At 39.3% G+C, this 24,514-nt stretch overlaps 1 protein-coding gene and 1 long non-coding RNA gene across 2 annotated transcripts in view; both read left to right on the forward strand.

Moving 5' to 3' along the window:
• LOC136277900 (uncharacterized) overlaps nucleotides 1–24,514 on the forward strand; it is an 80,327-nt gene that overhangs the window by 54,757 nt on the left and 1,056 nt on the right. The gene's annotated exons all lie outside the window — the stretch shown is intronic.
• Nucleotides 47–23,114, forward strand: LOC131775490 (polycystin-1). The gene is made up of 18 exons (XM_066160207.1): nucleotides 47–114; nucleotides 2,222–6,673; nucleotides 6,987–7,096; nucleotides 7,780–7,835; nucleotides 8,381–8,523; nucleotides 9,091–9,853; nucleotides 10,352–10,754; nucleotides 11,103–11,300; nucleotides 11,945–12,115; nucleotides 13,740–13,865; nucleotides 14,055–14,252; nucleotides 14,543–14,797; nucleotides 15,151–15,420; nucleotides 15,967–16,416; nucleotides 16,958–17,194; nucleotides 17,931–19,355; nucleotides 19,828–19,996; nucleotides 20,364–23,114. Exons 2-18 carry the CDS (start codon nucleotides 2,260–2,262, stop codon nucleotides 22,214–22,216), a joined length of 11,241 nt encoding a protein of 3,746 aa, XP_066016304.1. The 5' UTR covers nucleotides 47–114; nucleotides 2,222–2,259; the 3' UTR covers nucleotides 22,217–23,114.

A 24,514-nucleotide genomic window follows, 5' to 3' on the forward strand; every position in this document is an offset into this window, starting at 1 on the left:
AGGTGTTTTGTTTACGACTCGACCAGGCGCAAACTCGGCCATCATGCATAATTAGAGATTTTAATGGTTAACAAAGTGTGCTCAAAAGTCGCGAAAGATCACTCAATGTTCAAGGTATTGAGCAAATAACTTATAATTACTCTTCTAGATTCATCTACAATGGGGCTGGGTTAGGTAGAATTTTTGATTTTCATAAAACACAACTTCTATGAAGTCAAGATTTTACTTTAGTGGAGAAGGTTCAAGCAGGTCGTTTTGACGTCAAAAATAACGGCGAAAATAAATTTTGCCTCGGGTAACTTATGTTTTACTCCAGTTGGAAAATATTATTATTCCGAGTAAATGCTTTCATAAAGGGGGTAAGTTTCTAAAGAAACTGTGGTGCTGCGTCGGTGGGAGAATATTATAGGGTAATTAAGTAAATTGGCCACCAAAGGAAGTTTGAAAGATGACGTTTCGAGCGTTAGCCCTTCTTCATTGCTCTGACGAGGGGCCAACGCTCGAAACGTCAGTAAAGGTAAGTTACAAAGGCTGGTATCTGACGGAAATATGTTCCATTTTTGCCGTTAGCGTAAGGGTCGTTAGGATATCGAAGTTGATATGACACATGCCGCGCAAAAAAATGCAATCTATCTTACAAGAATTGTGAACATTTCGCCCATATTATTCTGGCAAGATAGAACGAAACGGCACCGTGCGAAATATGTCTCTTTTCTTGCAAAGATATAATGTTCCGGGTGTGTTCTGCTGTTACTGTAGTGAGAAATTTTGCGTTGATTAAATTATCGAGAATGTTCTAGCCAGTTTAAAGCATTAATTCGTCGTGTTTTCTTTTTACTCATGATGAGCTCTTTATGTTTCAACTGTTTATCTGGGATGGCTTCGGTCATACGCAAGTGGAACTGCTTAAAGAAAAAGCGAACAACTTGCAGAAAGTTGCGAGAAATTACACTGCTTCGTGACGGAACGAAATTTATTCTAATTCTCGATCATTAACGGCCACTTCAAAAACCACTCAAGAACAGTGTATATCTTTTTTTTAGTAGAAAAACGCATATCAAGAGAAAAATAAATCGGGATGACCATGGGATATAAATCGGGATGACCATGTTTTTGGACGGTCATGCTATATTTCGTTTAAAATATTCATGGCTAATCCAGGTTCACAAACAGTTAATTTTGAATAATTGATTAAAATTTCCAGTCGATTGCCCTTTCAGAATGGATAATTTGGCCGTGTCCTGCCTACAACCATGCCTTATCTCAACTTTAAATATAACTACGCATGTATTTAGTTAGTGGTACAGCTACTCGAACAGCTTTTATGATTCACAGTTCAAATAAGATATTAAAGGTGACTAACAGTTCAAAATAGTTCTTTGAACTTCTTGGAGTGGTCAAAGCTGTAAGCATTGATTGAATTTCAGGTTCCTTTTGTTTTGTTGGTCATTACTTCGGTAAGAAGAAAAGATTAATTAACATTGCCGAAGACTAAACAAAAACCGTAGGACGTATCCCGTAAAAACATAATTTAATTGCGAGAAGCCTTTCACATCCATGTTCAGAAGACGGCTTGCCCTGGGTTCGGAATCGAAAGGTGCACATATATTTTCCACAATCGTTTACCTAACGAAACATCGTGAAATCTTAATCTATCTTTACATTCTTACGCCTTTTGAGAACATTTTTGGGTAATAAGTTGAAAATATTTCCGGGGTATGTGTTTAGTCAAGTCAGGAAATGACGACAATGGATTTCGAATGCGGTAACGCGCTGTAGGTCGCTAGCAGTTACCTTACAAGACTTAATAAAAGTTCTGTGTGGCCCCGAGCGGTTAGGTTGCTTGACAGCCAGAGACATCCTTAAGAACCATTGCAAATATTGCGCTAAGGACAGCTGGCCAAAAAAAATGTATACACAACTTTAGAATTATTGCCAACGATTTGTCCACGAAAAGAAAACAATAACTCCGAGCTGTTGCCGAAACGATACTCTTTTCTTTTAATTTCGCACATTTGTTTCTTATCTATCCCTTGATTAAGTTTTACGTTGTCAATTTAATTCACACATATTCTTTATCAAGCGCTTTTATATTTTAGTCACGCACGGTTTTGTACTGAAAGCCGAAACCTCCTTAGAAATCTAACTTCTGAGTGCTTTTTTTTCGTTGCAGAATGGCCACTACTAATGTCTAGCAACTTATTTTTTTTTTCGGTCCTAGCGTGCCTAATTTACATACTTTAAGTTCCCATCGTTCTGATGACGATGCTCTTGTTTACAAGACTTCAACTGATTTCAACATGGCTGATTGTGCAAGCAACGACAAGTTTAGAACGTCAAGTAACTTACACTGAGCATCCAACAACAACTGCACATCAAGTTTTTACAGCTCTGCAATCCGACTCAACTGTATCAAAGGCATTGGACGCATCTACTAAGGAATCAGTTACGGCTCGATCTCCAGATGTAGCTTCACAGGTAGACCAGCAATGGCGATATCAACCAGCAACACTTGTGCTCGATACAAGTAGCGCAACTCTGGCTACACACAATCATATTGCATCTCAAGAAACGTTTAAAGTTGCTTCTGAAAACAGTTCCACCGGAAATCAACAGCAAGTTAGTTTACAGTCTCACAAGAGTTCAAAGGAGCAGCGTGCATCTTTGATTTCTCAAACGAGTTCTTCTGGGCATACATCAACAACGGCGCCAGGGAATAGCTACCATGAAGAGCAGATACCTACGCCTTCAAGCACTGCTGGAGTGCAAGGAACGGCTGTACCTAGCACGCTTTCAACTCCACAATATAGAATGACGAATGTAGTACAATCATTACCTTTACATCCTCAAAACTTTTCTACAGAACAGTCAAAGACAGTTGAGTCTCAGCTGAATCCCTCTCCACAGAATGCGTCATTGATTGCTGGTGAGCCATTAACATCAGTAGACCAGGTAAATTTAACTCAGGAGCAACAAAATACCACATCCTATGGGCAGCCATGGCCAACAACTAGTACACCTCATCAAGGTTTCTTTAACCAAATCCCGTCTTTGCTACCTCAAAATACTTCCATTGGTCAGAAAATATCATCATTGGACCAATCAGTAGCATCTTTGAGACATCAAAACACCATTTCTCTAGCTCAAAATACGTCCTTTGGACAACCGATAACCCTTACATCCTTCAGAGGTTCCCCGTCAGAGCTTCAGTCCTCGTTATCTCAAAACAGTTACCCTAGTCGCATATCATCACCAGTGGTGCAGCTACATTCAACTCTGGTACAAAAAAATAGCACTTCTTTGGTTCAAAATAGTACCCAGTACGGTCAGCCAATAACCGTTACTCCACTCAAAAGTTCCTCTGCAAATGTTCCATCTTTGACACTTCAAAACAATTCAACTACTCAGCCATCATCGGTAGCAGATCAGGTGACTTCAGCACAGAAACTATACAATAACACTGAGCTTCAGTCCTCGATATCTAAAAACAGTTACCCTAGTCGCACATTATCACCAGTGGTGCAACTACATTCAACTCTGGTACAAAAAAATAGCACTTCTTTGGTTCAAAATAATACCCAGTACGGTCAGCCAATAACTGTTACTCCACTCAAAAGTTCCTCTGCAAATATTCCATCTTTGACACTTCAAAACAATTCAACTACTCAGCCATCATCGGTAGCAGATCAGGTGACTTCAGCACAGAAACTACACAATAACACTGAGCTTCAGTCCTCGATATCTAAAAACAGTTACCCTAGTCGCACATTATCACCAGTGGTGCAACTACATTCAACTCTGGAACAAAAAGATAGCACTTCTCTGGTTCAAAATAGTACTCAGTACAGTCAGCCAATAACCGTTACTCCAATCAAAGGTTCCTCTGCAAATATTCCATCTTTGAAACTTCAAAACAATTCAACTGCTCAGCCATCATCGGTAGTGGATCAGGTGACTTCAGCACAGGAACTACACAATAACGCTTCTCTCACTCAGAGTAAATACCATGAGCAATCAGTGAATTCCTACGAAAGTGCCCCTGCCAAGGTTCAGACTATGGTTTCTTCAAACAGTTCTTCTATTCAATCATTATTATCAGTGGAAAAGCTAACTTTACCTATACAAAAACCAAATTTCACATTTCTGGTTCAAAATGGTTCCAAAGGACAGCCAACAACTGTTTCATCTCACACTACTTCCTTTGCCCAACTTTCTTCAAGGAAACCTCAAAACAGCATTTTGGAACAGACAAAAACATACGAACCTTACGTAAACTCAAATCCAAAACTACTATCACTGCCTTCAATGTTTCAAAGTGATTCTGCTGGACAGTTAGCAACAACTTCAACTTGGCCGTATCCTACTATAAAGTTGGCATCTTTGATTAAAAAAGATAATTACACTGAGCAGCTACTATCCATTACGCACCAGGGAAATATAACTTATAAGCAGCAACCTACATCGCTGATATATAGTGAAAAACCAACAACTGATTTATTTGACGTTGGCTCAAAGGTACAAAATGCAACTCTAATACCTTACAGTGGCAATACTGAGCAGATTTCAACTTCTGCAGCTCAGCAGAATCTTTCGATTAAACTTTCGTCGTTGATTCTCCAAGGCAATTCCGCTGAACAACCATCATCACCTGTTAATCAAACAAAATCAGCTGTGAAATTGCTTTCTCAAGACAGTCCTTTTAGCCTGAAGCCAACATCCGCCGAATCTCAAGCGAACTCCTTTGTGCAACTGACAATTTTTATTCCTCAAAACAGTTCCATTCTCACTGAAATACCGCCATCAGCCCTTCCTCTGGCAAATTTAACCGTAGAACAAAAATTTACAACAGCATTGCAACCAACAAATCTTGTCTCCCAAAAATATTCTGCAGAACAGTTGATGACGGTATCAGCTTCTGTACAATCAAATTCATTGCGAACAACATTGGCTCATAAACACACTGAGGAGCAAAATTCATCAATTATACACCAAGATAACTCGACGATACTAAGACCGCCAAACAAGAACTCTTCTAGGCTTTTTGCAACACCTGTACTTGTTGTAAACTCCACCCTTCAGCAAAAGCTTACACCGACGTCCACACTTGACGACGAGTCTACTCCGAAACCTTCTACTTTACTGCCTGAAATCAGTTCTTCCGAACAAAAATTTAAAACGACAAAACTTAGCGTTCATTCATCTTTACAGGAGAGAAATTCAACCAGCTTCACTGTCCAAACAACAGCAACTTCGAGTCAATTTTATTCAATTCAACAATCTACTCAGCCATCATCAGTGGTTGACCGGGTGACTTCAGCACAGGAACTACACAATTACACTTCTCTCGCTCAGAGTAAATACCATGAGCAATCAGTGACTGTTAAATCCTTCGAAGGTGCCCCTGCCAAGGTTCAGACTATGGTTTCTTCAAACAGTTCTTCTCTTCGATCATTATTATCAGTGGAAAAGCTAACTTTACCTATACAAAAACCAAATTTCACATTTCTGGCTCAAAATGGTTCCAATGGACAGCCAACAACTGTTTCATCTCACACTACTTCCTTTGCCCAACTTTCTTCAAGGAAACCTCAAAACAGCATTTTGGAACAGACAAAAACATACGAACCTTACGTAAACTCAACTCCAAAACTACTATCATTGCCTTCAATGTTTCAAAATGATTCTACTGAACAGTTAGCAACAACTTCAACTAGGCCGTATTCTACCATAAAGTTACCATCTTCGATTACAAAAGATAACTACACTGAGCAGCTACTATCCATTACGCACCAAGGAAATATAACTTATAAGCAGCAACCTACGTCGCTAATATATAGTGGAAAACCAACAACTGATTTATTTGACGTTGGCTCAAAGGTACAAAATGCAACTCTAATACCTTACACTGGCAATACTGAGCAGATTTCAACTTCTGCGCCTCAGCAGAATCTTTCGATTAAACTTTCGTCGTTGATTCTCCAAGGCAATTCTGCTGAACAACCATCATCACCTGTTAATCAAACAAAATCAGCTGTGAAATTGCTTTCTCAAGACAGTCCTTTTAGCCTGAAGCCAACATCCGCCGAATCTCAAGCGAACTCCTTTGTGCAACTGACAATTTTTATTCCTCAAAACAGTTCCATTCTCACTGAAGTACCGCCATCAGCCCTTCCTCTGGCAAATTTAACCGTAGAACAAAAATTTACAACAGCATTGCAACCAACAAATCTTGTCTCTCAAAAATATTCTGGAGAACAGTTGATGACGGTATCAGCTTCTGTACAATCAAACTCATTGCAAACAACATTGGCTCATAAACACACTGTGGAGCAAAATTCATCAATTATACACCAAGATAACTCGACGATACTAAGACCGCCAAACAAGAACTCTTCTAGGCTTTTTGCAACACCTGTACTTGTTGTAAACTCCACCCTTCAGCAAAAGCTTACACCGACGTCCACACTTGACGACGAGTCTACTCCGAAACCTTCTACTTTACTGCCTGAAGTCAGTTCTTCCGAACAAAAATTTAAAACGACAAAACTTAGCGTTCATTCATCTTTACAGGAGAGAAATTCAACCAGCTTCACTGTCCAAACAACAGCAACTTCAAGTCAATTTTATTCAACTCAACAATCAACAGCAATTACATTGCCACTGTTACGAATAGGTAAGAAGTTGCTAGAACAGAGAGGAAGAAAAACATATCGACTACTAAGCTGTTGTTCCAACAGACTTTAAAGCAACCTAGTTAATGCAGGGAAGGGGGGAGCGCTCGCCCAGGGAAGAAAAACTCTCAATTACTTCGAATTCATGCCTCCGATACCACGAAACCTAACTTCTGTCAGGAGTGATCCACCTAGCTTCCTCACGACTTTTTTCCCTTCTCCAAGCTTTCTGGTTCCTTTAGAAGTAATATTTCGGTTAATGATTTACTAAATGAGCAAAAATGCATTAATGCTTAAATATCTATTTTCCTTTAGTGACAACTTTGCGATTTGTCTTTTTGCTGAAAAGCTTCAATTTTGACTTCGACCTTTTTAACGACTCCTCTGCAATCTATAAACGTTTAGAGGCAAACGTAACAAGTGAGGTAAGGCAAGATTGGTTTCTAGAAGAGTAGAAGACAATCTCAGTCAGACTGCTCTACAAAGCTCACCAAGTTAGCTCATTCTTAACCGACATTTGAAGAAGAGCATGCGTAAAGCGTGTGACCGGGATACATGGATCAGCCCTAGTTTTGGGTGGGCAATTTATTCTGCATTTTGTTTTATTTTGAGTAATTCAATACACTTGACTTAGGTAAAAAATCCAAGCGGATTGCTCAACGGAAGATCAAAATGACTGAAAAGTCGCTCTAACGTAAAGAAATAGCAATATCAGGAAGATTGCATTCTTGCGTTATTAAACTTCATATCGAAAAAATATTTTAATTTATTGCCACTTGAATTACTTCATTTATCAGATCTAGCTGATCTTGAACAGGAAGTGGCTCTTGCAATATATATAAGAATCGAAACACTAATCCCCCTGATTTTACACCGTAGAAGCAATCGAAACCTCCCTGCTTCGGTAACGGAAGTAGCGTGGTTTCGATTGTTTTCCTGTCGTATCGTCTGAAATATGCGCACGCATTTTTGTGCAGTCCCTTGGGCTATCAGAACATGTTGTGTCAGTTCTTATGATAAATGGAAAACGCCCTGAAAAAGTACGCGGTGTGCGCACTACAAAATCACGATTTTACTTATGTTCATTTCTACTGTGATGTATTTACAGATTTTATCACGTCTTGGGTCACATGGTGTCACAACCGTCAAGATTCTCTCTATGAAGTAAGAGCAACTGTCTTTCTTGCATGTATTTACATTGAGACCAGAAGTTTTTTAGAGTGGAGTGTTTCGAATATGTGACATAATTATTATGTTAGGTGTTCACTTTTTTCGTTAAAAGTATTTGTAGTCTCAAAGCCCTAATATCAGTAGGCACATTTTCCACTGTTCTCTGAATAAATTGCATAAGACGCTGACACGGAGAATTTGTTTAAAAAACAACTGAGAGCATCTTCATTTGGTAATCTTTCCCTTAATCTCGTAACCTTACTATTTGATTCAGGGTTATGTTGTAAGGAGAAGTCAATATTTAGTCACTTTCATGGTCAAAAATTTTAAAAAGACTGTTGATGATGGATGGCATTCATTTATGTTTCGAAAATTTAAGCACAAGTCATCATCACGGTTGAATGCCTTGGAACTGGCTCGAAGAAACTGATTGATCAATTTGCCATATCGTTGTTAGTCGAAAGCTTCAAGAAACGTCAGTTTTGATCGGTCAATTTCTATCTGTTTGTGTATTCCATTCTGTTTTCTTGATCTAACAGACCCGGAAGCGTAGAAGTAACCGCTGTTTTAAACCTTGAAAATGAACACGACACACCAAAGGTTCAAGAGGAATTAAACAAGTTAAACAAGACCGGTAAAATGGGGAAGATAACTTTGACTGCGCTTTACTGGGGTGTGGAAGGTACGTCACTAATTCCTTTAATGCTGTGATGTGTCAACGAGGATATCAGTGTTAGTCTAGGTCAATGCTAATACAATTATGCGTTACTGACGTGCTCGAGTGGTTCCTTTGTGCAGGGATTCTGAAGAATCTCTAGAAGAAATTCGATCCCCGGACTTCTCAATCAGGATCTTGTTTTCAACCAAAGCATGCTGTTTTCCATATCTGCGTTCAGAGCCGGCCTCTGAAACCCCTTCTATGTTGGAGACCAATGCTAAGTCAAATTTGGCGAAGTTTAACCGTTAATTCAACGATCTCTTCTCGTTCATTTGAGAACCAAACATGATTTGTAGTAGTAGCCATTATGGCCAAAATCTGTGCACTGAACCCGTTTTCAGTCAAAAGACGACGCAAGGATTAGACCTTATTGGGCAGCTGATTTCACATATATTATGTAAAGGAGCACCCCCCTTCACCCAGAGATGTTGTTGTGAAGTGTCTGTTGCTGTTACAATATAAACTGCTCGTAACCTTTTAACCACACATTAAATATTTAAAAACTCTTAAGCATACCTTATTATTTCACAGATAATTCTTGCAGTCCTCCCGAAGTCAAAATAACTAATTTACCAGAGAGAAGAGGGAGAGAATCTGCTGTTTCCATCTCGCGTTCCAAAGATTTTATTATCCAGGCTTATGTCGGAAAGGCGGAGTGTAACTCTTCACAAGCACTACAATTTGCGTGGTATCTATTTAAATTTGAGGTAAGAGCTTCAGGAAAGGTCCAGATACAGGAGACAGTTCTCTTGGATTCAAGAATTACAGAGTGGACCTTGCAGAAACGGATGCTTGATTATGGGCAGTACTACGTGGATGTTAGAGCAACTTACTCAAACCAACCTTCTGTGATTAGCAGTGCTTTAGGATTTTTTACAATAAGTAAGTCTCAACTTATAGCCGACATTGCAGGAGGGAACAAAGTCACAAGAGGAAAGGGAAATCCCATTTCATTGGACGGATCAGCCTCTAGAGATCCAGACGTAGAGCCTGGTAACCATGCATCGATGCATTTCACGTGGCTGTGCAAGAAACGTCAAGAGCACTTTCCCAATGGTTCGTTGCACTCGCTACCAGTGATTAACAACTCTCTGGGTCCTGGTAGTGGTGGATGTTTTGGAACCGGTGTTGGAAAACTAAGCTCCAATGGTTCAATAGTGAAATTGGACACGAGTCAGATGACTGTTGGTGAGATGTATGACGTCAAGCTCATCGTTACAAAGGATAACAGAATAGACGACTTCATTCAAGAAATTAAGATTGTCAGCGGTAATCCACCACAAGTGACTATCCGGTAAGTACCTATAAGAATTAATACCTTAATTCTATTTTGAAATATTTTGGCCAGTCGAAACGAATTTTTTAATGAATTGGTGTCGTTTGATGATGAAAAATCATTCCTCTAACTTATTGTCGAATTTTTGAACCGTAATTCTGGGAATAACTGTTAGTAAATCGATTTCACAGGAATTTATATAAATAAACCATTTGCAGTTTTAGTGAACAAATTGCCTCTTCCCAACATGAATTTTCATGGCTACTTCCTCTGAACTGTCATTTTAATTTACTCTAAGCGATTACCTTCAGAAATATTTTAAAAGCCTGACTGCTCAAAAGTAAGCGTACAACGTATACTAGCAATGCATGCGTGCAATGAATTTGTGCAAATTATTGGTTGAGAATGGCGTAAGTATCGTGTGTTGTATAGATTTAGATAAGCAACAATAAAAACAACAACAACAACAACTGCGATACCACTTCCTTTCGCAACTTCATCTCTATTACATCATAGATGCCTAATTAACTGTGAGAAGATGGCAAGCGCCTCTACAAGAATCAGCATTGTAACTACGTGCGAGGGATTAGCGTGTCAGACAGCAATCTACAGCTGGCAGCTTGTCATTGTGAATTCCATTGGACATGAGCTCCCAGGAAATATCCTGACCCGTAACATGACAGAGACGGATATGGATCTTCCTGGTATTATCATCAAAGCAAATCAACTGCCTCCACTCATTAACAGTGATTGGATTTATCGATTGAAAGTCTGGGTCTCGCAAGAGCACGGACCCGCTGGAAATGCAGCTTATCAGTTCAGAGTGAACGCTCCGCCAATTCCCGGAAATTGCACTGTGACTCCGAAGAGTGGACAGGCATTGAAGACGGCATTTTCAATTTTATGCACTGGTTGGCAGGTGAGAAATAAAATTTCCTGTTCCTGACAGGCAGGTAACAAATAAAATTGCTTGTTCCTGACAGAATTCTCTTGCACGACGACCAAAAACATAAAGAGCAAACCTTGCCAACCTATTTAGCAATCCTTTGACATGCGACTTCACATGAAAGCCAGGAGTTTCTAACCAAATCTGATCTTTCAGTGTTGGTACGTTTTTCTTCCTGCAGTTTCCTCCTTCACACTTTCAGGCTTTTTATTCTAAGTTCAGATATGAATTAATAAAAGTAATCAGTCGATTAGTTCATATCATCATTGACCGCCGGTTTCAAACATTCTACAAAGGTTATACATTTCTTATATTTTTAAGGATCCACATCAACCTCTGACGTATCAGTTTCATTACAAAACGGACCATGGCTTGTATACCGTCGTGCAATACGGGTCTACTGATCACGTGTCAACAGTGCTTCCCTCAGGAAAGAGAAATGGTGGATTTATCATTGATTTTGAAATTTTGATAACAGACAGTCTGTCGGCTTCCAGCAACTATGTTCTCCACCTAAAGGTAATTGTTTTAATACTTGCTAGCTCTGTCTGAAATTCCAAATAGTATAGAAAAATGTTTACCATTATTTGAGTTCAAAGGATACGATGATCAGAGTAAGGTGTAAATTTTCCACGGAAAAACTTGAAAACTTTTGAAAATTCGAATTACTAGCAACTCGAACTCTTAAGGAAGGGCAGGTAATAGAACATAATTAGGATATTTCCCTGAAATATAAACAAGTAAACTATGTAATTTCCAAACTGGGTGCAATTTGCAAGTTTTGCAATTTGCAAACATTTTGTGATTTTGGTTGATTTTTTGTTAATTTTTTGTTTTTATTGCTTGCCTGTTTGTTTGTTAATTTCTTTTTGCCAATCAGCAAAACCCCTTGCGAGTCACTTAACGCTGCTCTATCGTGTCATGTCACAATGACGTGAAAGGGGGGCCACACTGTGTCAAAAAGAGGGTACTCAACAGTTTTTGCAAACTGAATATTGTAGGTTGTTTGCCTTTAAAAAAGCTTGACCAAGGAGGAAGGGGGGCCGGGGTCATGGGCATTTCAGGACCCCTCGCCCGTAACTACGCCCCAGTGTGATACTTGATAAAGGGGAAAGTTAGTTGTTAGTTTATGGGAAACCTATGTTACCTTTCCGTGTTTTTAGGTCGAGCCGCCGCCTGCTAATGACAGTCTCAGTGGACTTGCAGTTGGAAACAATAGCCAGTTTAACATTTTGGTCAAGTCAGGGAATGTTGTAGGTGCTACACAACTAGCAAATGCTGTGTTAGGAACAGTCGAGGGATCAAATTCTACGTCCACCGAAGACAAGATAGAGGTATTTGTACTTTTCATCCTCTCAAGCTATCTGTGGCTATGCATTCGTAACGTCTAGGTCAGGGTGACCCTTAGAAAGACAGCCATGGGTTGTACTACCTGACGTTTCACAAGTTCGACTGCAAGTCATCTAAAGTCAACTTCTCGCTCAGAATCGATTGAATTAAAAAATTTGGAATTACTACAAAAAATATAGAAATATATATAATTCAATCAAATTTTACAACTGCATGTTAAAAAAACATTTTTCTATATTAAAGTTCACACGGCAACCAGGTGGACAATCAGACATAGTTTGAAGCTACACTGGTTTGCAGATTTAATGAATGTAACCGAAGAAGTTACAATTCATAGACCCAACGTTTCGACACTCCTGTCTAGTGCCTTCATCAGGGGTGATCTAAACGCTGCAACAAGAGGTCCTTTTATATGATCACTAATTGGCGGCCTTTTTTCTGACGAGGTGTAAATAGGCGTCAGGAAGCAGACCGCCATCGTCACGATTTAAAGGAGCGTGGGCGGAGTTAATGTGCCAAGCCTCCAAACAAAGGCGCTGGTGGTAACGCCGATTAGTAGTGATAATTTTAGAATTATCCCACCCAATTGTATGGTTGGTTAGGCAAGTATGCTCCGATAAAGCTGAATTTTCCTTTTTGCAAAGAAAAACCGCTTTTTGGTGCTCTTTTAACCGTGTACCAAACTGGCGTTTGGTCTGTCCGATGTATTCGTTATCACAGTCATTGCAAGGAATAGAATAAATGGCGTCGGTTCGTTGTTCTTTCGTGACAGGATCCTTAGGTTTGGCGAAAATATGCCCCAAAGTCTGAAAAGGTTTTTGAGCAACTTAAAGTTGCTCAAAAACCTTTTCAGACTTTGGGGCATATTTTCGCCAAACCTAAGGATCCTGTCACGAAAGAACAACGAACCGACGCCATTTATTCTATTCCTTGCAATGACTGTGATAACGAATACATCGGACAGACCAAACGCCAGTTTGGTACACGGTTAAAAGAGCACCAAAAAGCGGTTTTTCTTTGCAAAAAGGAAAATTCAGCTTTATCGGAGCATACTTGCCTAACCAACCATACAATTGGGTGGGATAATTCTAAAATTATCACTACTAATCGGCGTTACCACCAGCGCCTTTGTTTGGAGGCTTGGCACATTAACTCCGCCCACGCTCCTTTAAATCGTGACGATGGCGGTCTGCTTCCTGACGCCTATTTACACCTCGTCAGAAAAAAGGCCGCCAATTAGTGATCATATAAAAGGACCTCTTGTTGCAGCGTTTAGATCACCCCTGATGAAGGCACTAGACAGGAGTGTCGAAACGTTGGGTCTATGAATTGTAACTTCTTCGGTTACATTCATTAAATCTGCAAACCAGTGTAGCTTCAAACTATGTCAAACATTTTTCTCCTCTCCCTTTTTTCCCTTTCCTTTTTTTCAACCAAAGAAGGAAAGAAAAATGTCTTGACCTCGTTTTGCCTACAACACCATATTTTGTTACCAATTTTTCTCTTTAAGAGGTGCTGAAGTGGCACGGGGGAGGAGGGAAAGGGGTTAAATGATCCTTAGTAAGGGTGTTATTCAACGTTAGGCTAATAGGTTTATTGGTATTTCAGATCAAAGACTCCATTGTGCGAAGTGTGTCAAATATTCAAGTGAATAATTTACAATCCTTGACTCAAGTGACGTCTGTAATCGCACGAGCCACACTGGAACCGAGTGAGGTGACATTTGATACACAGGTATGTACAGCGCTTACACATCGAATTCGGAGCGATGCTCCACCGATAAATGCTGAACTCTCTTCATCGAGAGGTCTCATTGTCTCAATTACATGATTACCTCAAAGAAAAGGGGTAGCCGAATATTCTTCTAACATTTGACGTTCATTGACTGCGAGACTTGAAAACAATCTTCCATCTATCTTTTAGGATCTTGCTCTTCAAACTTTAAGATCTATGACGTCATTGTTACGAAGCAAGACCAAAGAAGATTACGGTTCAGAGTCTGTCCTAGTTGAACAAGGCGGGGAGAACCTGGTACTGAGTCTGGGTAACATTCTCAACTCTGCTTCTCAGAAGGCAAGTGTGATCGAAAGAACAGCGGAGACATCGGAAATACGGTCCAAGGTGAATACCTTGCTTCATTGTTTTCTGAGTATTCTTTTCTGAATGTGTCCAAGCCCTCATTAATTCGTTTGTTCATTCATTTAGACAGTTTCCATCCATTTGTCCATCCACTTATTCATTCATCAGTTCATTTCTTCTTTCATTTAATCCTTCGTTTTCATCTCCTCTTTCACTCTCCATTTTTCTCTTTCTGGCGGTGCATGTGTCTCTTCAACGCGAGGTCCGACACTAAAATCAAATACAAATATATACTCCCTCAGTTCCGTGTTTTTTTTTTTCGTTTTTAACAGAGCGAAAATGTCTCGAAAGACACAGCGAAGCTTATCGATGATGTAAGCGTTGCTCTCCTATCAAAAATGTTAGTGGACCAGGAACCCAACCGCGTGCAAACACAGTCCTTGAGCATGGTGCTCAACAGACTTAGTCCTAGATCACTGGGAACAGCGACAAATTTTACAGACGATCCTTATGCAGGAGAGTTCAAATTCTCCATTAACGCCATAACCGACGAGAGAGCGAGAGATGCTGAGTACATAGACAGTGTGGTAAGCAAAGTGAGCTTTCCCAGGAGATTTGAATGATTTTAAATTTGTAGTTATGTATGGTTTACTTCTTAGTTTCGTAGGAAAAACAAATGATTCGTCAGACATATTTCGGATACCTCTCCCCTCTTATTAAAGAAACTATCACACAAAAACTTTCATCAGTCTTTCCAAAACATGCATTTCTCTTACCCAGTTCTTAAAGGATTTCTTTGCGAAACTTTAACTGACTGGCTACTTTTTGGCCGTTGCTTTTACAATATATGTATCAAGGGTTCTATGCATCACTTCTGTGACGGCATCGACGTAAAATTCTACTATAAAACACAAAGTTGGTTTTCTTATTTTTCTATCAGATGACTCTGAGTACATTCAATCCTTTTACGTGGGACGACAGTGCATCCCGTGTTGATTCTAACGTCCTCAGCTTGACCATCAAAAACCACGAGGGTCAGACTTTATCAGTGAAAGATAGTGACGAATATATCGAGATGAAGATTCCACGTGAGGGCAATTTTCAGCCCGAAGGAAGTGGCTTGTATTTTACTAAACCCAGTAGTGAAGGAAAGATGCAGTACCATGTAGTGAGCTTGCAGCATGCGGACGGTGGCGCTGTAAGATTTAGAGTAAGTATTATGACTTAAAATTAACAAGAAACTGATTATGGAGGAGAGAATACGAGGACACCTTCCTTTAAAGGGAGAATGTGTTCAGCTTATGAGCAATATCTTTCAGAGGGCAGCAAGTGGAGGCGAAAATTGGATAGGTGTTGTTTAAATGAATGCTTAAGGAGGCTTAAATGTTTTCTTTTTAAGATACTGTAAGAATAAGGGATGCAAATTTGGATTTACCCGCTGTAAAACTTATTCGATAAGTTTCATGAACCCGAACCATAGTGATCATAGCGAAAATCCAAAGAAAAGAGAATAGCAAAAAGGACTAAAAAGAGACTTAATGTTAAGCCAACGGCCAGAGGCGCAGAAAAAGCGGGTGACCAAGATAAGGGGACTAGCTCTAGTTTTGCAAGTGACCAGTTAAAGGGGCGGTATCATTATTTTACACCAGTCCATAATGAAGTGATTAAAAGCAGTGCAACCCTGGGACACCTTTGATGCTCAATTGAAAACTGCCTGAGGATAAAATGGTTGCTCATCAAATCACTATTCTTTCAGATAAAACCAAGTGAAGGCAAAGTCATCTTTAAAGTATTCGTGCGATATGGCCAGCGACCAACTGTCAGAGAGCATGATGTATCGAGGCAAATTCCACATCCTTCGTGCTTGAAGTCCTCCCAAGATTCTTACAGCCATTGCAGAAATGATGCGTACGACGTCCTATTGTTACCTGACAAGGTGAACAAACCAGGAAAATACTATATTGGCATACTGTACGAAAATGATGAAGGAGAACTTCAGAGTCGACGTAAGAAACGGTCATGTTCCGGAGGGGGCCGCCAAAAGAGATCATGTGTGGAGGTTAAGGAAGCACCAAGACCTGAGAACATCACTGTAAAGCCAGTTTACGACCCAAAGACAGACGTGAATTATTCATTGAGTCTGCTGAAAGAAAACTGTCTGTTTTGGGACAGTAAAGAAGAACGTTGGTTATCAAGAGGTTGCAAAGTAGGTTTGTCTAATATTGCTTAAACCCAATTACATAGACAAGCATCACCCTCTCTTTTTTGCACCTCTTAACTGACCAAACATGAGTTGTCTCAAAAATTGAATGGGAGGAGGAGAGATGTTGAAAGATACTTATGACATATTTGATAGGGTGGGTTAAAATGATGGGAAAAGACAATTTGTGGGTATAAAAAATATGCCATCTTGAAATTCCACAGTAAAAGTAATTTCTGAAAGGAAGGTTAGTGTAGATCGTCCTGTGTTCCATGTGACGTCACAGTTTATTTACCATAGTGACTGATTTGCCTAAGCAAAGTTTAAGTTTGTAATCACTGAAAAACAAAATGCTGATATTAAATCCTCTTCAAAAATGCAATCTCTGAAAAAACTAGTGCAAAAAATTATCTTTTTTCAACTGTTCCTTGCCTCACATTACTATATTACGACGGGATTTCGGTTTTAAGGAGTTCGAGTTATTCCTATCTTTTCGATATGAAAATAATTTCACCCTCTTATCCTTTGACCGTTTGATCTTTTGCAGGTAGGCCCAGGGTCAGAGGTGTCATCCTTACATTGTTTGTGTAATCATCTGACGTCATTTGGTGGAGGTGTCCTAATGATGCCGAACAAGCTAGATTTTGATGTAGTCTTCTATGAACTCACGCGCCTCCATGAGACTGGAAATGTTGCCGTCCTTGTCACAATAATTGCAGTACTGCTATTGTACTTTTTAGTGGTAGTATTTGCAAGGAAATATGATAGAAAAGATAGGGCCAAGGTATGGAAAAGGTAGAACTTATATTTTCTATTAAATTAAGGACAGACTTTAAAGGAATGAAATACATTCAGCTGTCAAATTAAGAAAAGTAATAAAATTAAAAGCGTAGCAACCACCAATCAAGTGGAAGTAAGAATGACTAATACATTGATGTAAATATGAACAAAGAAGGAGTTTTCATTTTGTGGGAAAAAATCAGTCAATTTATTATCATTATTACCCAAAATTGGAGAAGAACATGGTCTCGAAGGTTCGATGCACACGTGGTCGCATCAGAAATGATGATAACAGTAATGCTTTTCTACAAATACTTTTAAGCATGATCTTAGGGGAGGTCTATCACAGACAGATGCTAAGCAGTATGGGAAGTTAGTTCCAAAAAAAAAATCAGCACAAGGTCAAAAAGTAGAAAAATTGAAACAACTAGGCGATGCAACATTGCAGCTTCATTATTTTGTAACAGATTTGACAGTCCCTACGGAATTTTCGCCCCAATTAAAGACCCATCTCATTTGCAATTTGGTTTCGTCCCTTTATCCTGAACAAATCGTGTTCCTTTACTGCTTCATTGTTTCTTGTTTACTTTTTTACTTCCCTATCGAAGGAAGATTTTATAACCTTCAAATGCAAATCCTGCAAAGCTGCGTAACTTTCTGCTACACGGTAATGATATGAGTTGAATATATTGGTAAATCAAACTGATCTAAGCAGGTCACCGCATTTTTTTAATTCTCAGAGTGGTCCTGTTTTCCATCTACCTTCTTTTCACGACGCAAATGAATTTAATTACCAATTGACATTGGCCACAGGAGTATGGAAGAATTCTGGGACTGATGCTCGTATCGTTATCACCATTCATGGAAACGAGGCGCAAAGTGAACCTCTAATGTTGCACAAGAACACGATAGACTCAAGGACGTTGCTGGCGCGTGGAAACGAGGATACATTCAGGATTCACCTGCCGATGTCACTGGGTGAAATTGAATACATTCACATATGGCACGATAATTCTGGAAAAGATCCTTCATGGTTTCTTAGCCATGCGATTGTCATGGATCTCCAGACGGGTAGAAAATTGACATTTTTTTGCAACGATTGGTTTGCGGTTGAGAAAGGGGACGGTAAAATAAACAGAATTCTAACCCCTGTAGGTTCGCAGGAGATGCAGAAGTTTAGTTATTCTTTGAGATCGCAAGGCTCCAGAGGTTTTTCCGATGGACACGTTTGGCTTTCGGTTGTTACTAAGCCACCGAGGAGTCAATTCTCACGTGTCCAAAGGGCAACATGCTGCCTTTGTATATTGTTTTCTGCGATGTTAGCAAATGCCCTATTCTACCGGACGGACAAAGAGCCAGATCCTACCTTACAAATTGGTCCGTTAAAATTCAGCTGGAGACAAATAATGGTGGGAATTGAAAGCGCCCTGATAATAACTCCAGTAAACTTGATGATTATGACATTTTTCAAGAGGAGTGGCGAGAAAACTCCGAATAAAGTCGACGCAAAAAAACCGAAAAGCAGTCCTGCTCCCTTTTGTGGCAAGTCGTCAACTACCAGTTCAGGGGATATTCACGACGTTGATGTCACGCTAAATGAAAAGAGGTCATATTTTAATAAAAAACCCCAAAGTCAGGCTGATGCCAAGAAGAAATTTATGCTCCCTCACTTCTTTATCCACGTTGCTTGGTTTTTGGTCCTTGTTACTGTTTCTGTGTGTGCCGTCTTTACGTTCCTCTTTAGTTTGCAGTGGGGAAAGGATATTTCGAACCAGTGGCTTTCCTCGATGTTTGTATCTTTCGCCCAAGACCTATTTGTCCTCCAGCCTATGAAGATATTGATTATTATGGTGTTAACTGCTTCTTTGTTTCGCAATAATAATGAAACTGAAACTGTCAGCCACAATAGTGAAGGGAAACTGCAATCAGAAATAAAATCTGTCAGCGAAAATCAGAGTGTTGAAGTAGAGATGCCAAAAGAGGGTGACCTTATACTTGCAAGAGAGTACAGGACAAAGGAGGCAAAGATGTTTTCCTTTTTGAGAGAGCTTCTGGGATATCTTCTGTTTCTCTTTTTGTTTATAATTGTGTGTTACGGAAGCAGAAGTTATCATGGATATCTCATGACTATGGATCTAAAAGATACCCTTCTAGACTTTTCTTTGGTAAGTAGCTCTAAATCTTAGGGTAACTGACTGATTCTGTTAAATTTAAGCGTCCCTATTTGAGAGTCATAGGGAGACGGAAATGAGGCAGTGATGAGATCAATCGTATTCCTCGGCCAGGGCCTGGGTTTACTTAGTGTAGATGACGATATGGGATGTTTTTGGATTTTTGTCATTACTCCGAGAGTTCCACCAAGCACATTTAGATATAACTATACTCGATATAATACTGTTATATTTCATTTTAAAGCAAGATTTTACTACTGAAAATCCCCTATACGAAAGTCGAAGTTTATTTCGGAGGTGGCTGTTACTTAGCTGCTCTTAAACACTTGTAACCACTCACATTCAATTTTAAATTTATCGCGTTATAATGACACAGCATGTTACTCTTCCTCCTCTAAGAGACCCCAGTATGTGTCCCTTTTGATTCGTTGTCACTGCACATTTTAGAACGTTTTTTCTTGCCTAGGCTCACGATCCACGGTATTTCTGGGAATGGCTTGATAATCAGTTTGTGGACGATGTCTACGGCAGCAACTGGTACAACAACAACAAAATCAAAAAGCAAGAGTACATTGGCAACAAGATTTCTCTTCTCTTAGGAATGCCTCGCTTGCGACAACTAAGGATACAGAAAGGTAAGTATAACATTACTTAGGTATGTTCAATCTTATAAATGTAAAATTGGTGAAAATCCTCGTCGGCGGTGAAACTAGGAGCAAGAAAATTGTGGTGATTTTCTATAATAAACTTCACAATACTGTCCTGTTTTTAGTGCATATATAGCAAATGTTAGAACCTAAAATTAATGATAGAGAAGAAAAGAAAGAGTGGGAATAAAGGAAAACATTGGATACGAAAAGAAATAAAAGAATAAAGGAAGGGTAGATTCCTCTGATTATGACAATGAAATCTTCGCCCCAGCAACAAGAAAGAATAGTACACAAAGCAATTAAAGTTGTGAGGAATATTTTTAGACATTAGCTTTTTTTTTTTTCTCGTCAGATTCTTGCATTGTTCCAAGGATAGTGCGAGGCATCATAAACAGGGGCTGCTACGACCTCTATGATTTCGACGAAGAGGATAAAACTCCTGCAAACCTTCCAGGCTGGAGGCCCTTCAGAGGTTCTGTAGAATGGGGAAATTTTTCCGAGCTATGCCCACTGCCATGGCAATATGTGCCAAACGAGGAACTCCGCAGCTCACCGAGCTGGGGTTACTTCAATTTCTATGACGGAGGTGGCTATGTTGCAGATCTAGGCTACAATAGCAGTACAGCTCAGGCAGTCATCTCCGACTTGATAGAATACGGTTGGATCGACCGGCAGACCCGCGTCGTCCTACTTGAGTTCACTATCTATAACCCTAACACGGGCTACCTTATCATTTCAGCATACCATTTTGAAATATTGCCGACAGGGTATGGCTATCCTTTTCCAAAGATAGACACTCTTCTGCTTACAAGTACTGAAACAGGCTTTTACGAGTTTTACCTGATTTGTCAGTTCTTATTTATCATGATGGCATTCGTATTTTTCATTATCGAGATGTACAAGCTATATCGAGCCACGTGGACCTATTTAAGAGATGTGTGGAACTGGGTGGAAATTCTACGAATATTTTTGTCGGTACTGGTCGTGGTATTCTACATAATAAAGTCCAAGCTGATACTTAAACTCGCTGCTAATGTGAAGGAAAACCCATTCGCCACCGTAAGTTTTGGAGAAGCTGTTACCTGGAGCCATGCAGAAACCACTGCTTTAGCCATTGCAGCTTTCTTCACAACCTTGAAACTTCTACACGTAATTCGCTTTAATCAGCAGGTCTCCATAATGATGTCCTCTTTTCGCATTTCTAAGAGTTTATTGTTGTCCTATTCTGTGATTTTTATCATTATTTTCGTCTCATACGCTCAGATGGGGAAGCTGGCGTTCGGCAACCACATTCATGGTTACTCATCAGTCTACAATGCATTGTTTTCAGAAGTCATCGTGTGCCTTGGCGGCCAAATGAGATTTCATGAGTTAACAGGAGTTCATCGCTTTTTGGGTCCTTTATACGGTATTTCCTTTCTTACCCTGATGTCTTTCATTTTTATGAACTTTTTCGTGGCAATTTTGAACAATTCTTTCGAAGACGTCAAAAGCAAAACTGATAAACAATCCAAAGAATTTGAGATGACTGATTTTATACTCGAGAGAGTGTGTGAGATGTTAAGAATTAACCAGCGAGGGAAAGATGCGGGTCATAATGACTTAGTGAGAGAGGATGACATAGCTTCAACCAATTCCCTGGACAACTTCGATTTCCCTCTTAAACAAACGTCCGAGGACGGCGGCTCAAAATCTAACGAAAACTCGGCAAATCAGACACCCATTACAAAATCCCCATCACAGCATTCGGCAACCAAGTTGGAGTTGGGGGAATCGATTAATCCAAAATCTTTAAAAAGAACGCCCGAAACACCCGAAAAAGTTTCTTCAACTGAGCTCGATTTGGATTCTTCATTAGTACAGTTGTTTGAAAGGATCGGTGTGTTGGCCGGTGATCTCGCAAGGGAAGATGAACGACTAGATGTAAAATTGCTCTATGTGATCAGCCAATTGTCTCTTAGAAATAATCGTGAAATTTCATGTGAAGGAACTTCATCAACACTATATCGGATCGAAGAGTCTTCCCCTGCAACAACCACTTTACAAGACAACATTGAATGTAACAGGAGCAGTGAGTCAAAAAATTCTTCAGAAGATGAAATTATGAACTTTATTAGACGCAGATCAACTCGCGAGCTACCAATCCACTTAAAAGCTGGAAGTTTTTACCATCAGCTTCAAAATAATCGAACTGGTGCTAAATGAGAAAAATAAGTATATCAATTCTTCTGTAAACTTGTGTTTTTCCTGGATATACTTTTAGCTTATGACCACCTCAATATGAGCCCCATTAACAAAGCTCTTAAACATATGAGCGAAAGGTTCTCCGAATTAAACCGCCAATTTCTCAACATTGTTACTATGAGCACAAGTGTTGGGATTGGTACAGTGCCTCTTTTGTAAACCAGTTTTGCTTGAACTAAATTTCCATTTTTCGTTTCAGAGAGCGAAGAATGATTTCGATTGAATGTAATTATGCTAGTCACGATCAGCACTTACGATCAAAGTAATCAAAGATACTCAAATCAAAGACTCAGAAGGGGAATTCCTTGCATGTCTTCTGTAATGTAACAGGTCATTGTAATATTCCTTAGCTGCAAATCAGAGTTGAACATCTGACTCAGTTGCTGCCAAGAAACGGAGGATTTTGTCTGTTATTTAGACCATTCATATATATTTTTTCTATCCTTATGGGAATATGTTAATGATGGTGAAAATCCGCTCTTGCATTCGAGTCTCCACCTAAAAATCCCTTTCACCAAACTTGTTTTTACCCACTGTTCACGCGTCTACAGAAGCAGACGTACAGGGTCGTATCTAAATTCAGAAAAGTACATTTTTAACTGATCATCACGTCATCATCATTATCATCATCACTATTAACATCGTTATCATGAATACTATCATCTTGATCATCGTCATCGACAGTGACTATATAGAAAGATTATACAGGATTTATCGACCTACTCATAAATTAATTCTCAAAAAAACTATATTTCGAGATGTATCAGCCACCCATAATTGGAGAAATCTCATTGTTTTGAAAGAAACTTGCTTTGTGTATCCTTATAACGATTTAACACTTTCTTCGTAAAGACTGACTTTCTTTCTTTCTGCAGTAACAGCGTTAGCAGATGCATTCAATGTATGACAATTAAAAAAGATTTTGCATGAACCTTTTTCGATCCTTTGCTGACATTTACTACAAATTTTGAATGGTGTTACAACTCCAAACGATTTCTTAACTGACGAGTTACGAGTTACGATGAAAGAGTTAACGCGGGAAATAACTCAGTTGCCCGGTATTAAGCAGTCAATATTACGAACTTTTTTCTTTGCCGGCACAATGTTTCCAAACATTTTGTTCTTAAACTTCATACCTTACCGTTTCGAATGTAGTTATAGTTTTATGTTACAATCCTCTGACTGGCTCGATCACGACACCATTTAGATCCGATGGTTTGGACCTTCCCTGGCATCCATACCATACGCAACTAAATTTCTACTTCGCTCTTCCTTTCCGTCGATTCTGTCATTTGACTCCAGTTCAAATAGGACTAAAATAACTGTTCAAAGGCTAGGCTTAGACAAACTTGGTTAATAAGTAAAGAATTGCCGTATTCTTGTACACGCTTGATTAAAAAAAAAAAAAAGCATTGCGAGCTTCTACTAATCACTGCAGAAAACGTTGATCTTGTATGCACAGTCTTCAAGTGTGTCACCGTTCACGCTGTAACATAACTTGAAGACATTTTGATGCGTTGTAGTGGAAGAGCATCCTTTCTCTCGGGCCTTCATGCAAGCAGCTTAAAAAACTGTACACGGCTCGTACTTGATACCATTTGTTAACGAACGGAGATAAAGTAATGATAATTGAGAAAACACAGGAACAAAGGTGTTTTAGTGGGTGATAAAACTACTTCTATGCTTTTCAGTCGCTCCCGTTCTTACATTTAGTGTTTTTGGATTTCTCCGCTTGCAGAAATATTTCAATTTGGACATTGCCTTTGCTCGTAACTGAACTTGAATTTGCTAATGCTTTCCCTTTTTCTCTTCCATTTGGTATTATGGAAAAGGATCGGCCATTTCCTTTCCTCTAGGTCTAGATGGGAAAATCTTGACGTTTCTTTTAAGACGCGGCTATAAAATAGAGAAACAAATCAGTCTCTGGTTTGCCAGTCTGAAGTTTTAAAACGAGCTTCTCCCTTTTTTATAAACAATTTCCGGTTATTTTCTTGTTTTTCTTAAAGGCAACAAAGGTGCTTTAGGAAGGGCTAAAAATAAGTACATTAAGAAAAGAAGCAAAAGAAAATCAAACAATGCACAAAGCCAGTCGCCTTTGAAAATACACCACTTGTTCAAGTGATGAATGTATATAAACTAGATTGTTTGTCAGACTGTACCTTCAATATACCAGCAAGGTCACCTAAATTTTTCAACTGTTTTTTTCAGTTTGCAGCTTGGTCGAAGTTTGGTTGCTTTGTTCCGTGAAACGCTTTGTCT

Source organism: Pocillopora verrucosa, chromosome 13 (assembly GCF_036669915.1).
Source record: "Pocillopora verrucosa isolate sample1 chromosome 13, ASM3666991v2, whole genome shotgun sequence".
Classification (NCBI taxonomy): Eukaryota; Metazoa; Cnidaria; class Anthozoa; order Scleractinia; family Pocilloporidae; genus Pocillopora; species Pocillopora verrucosa.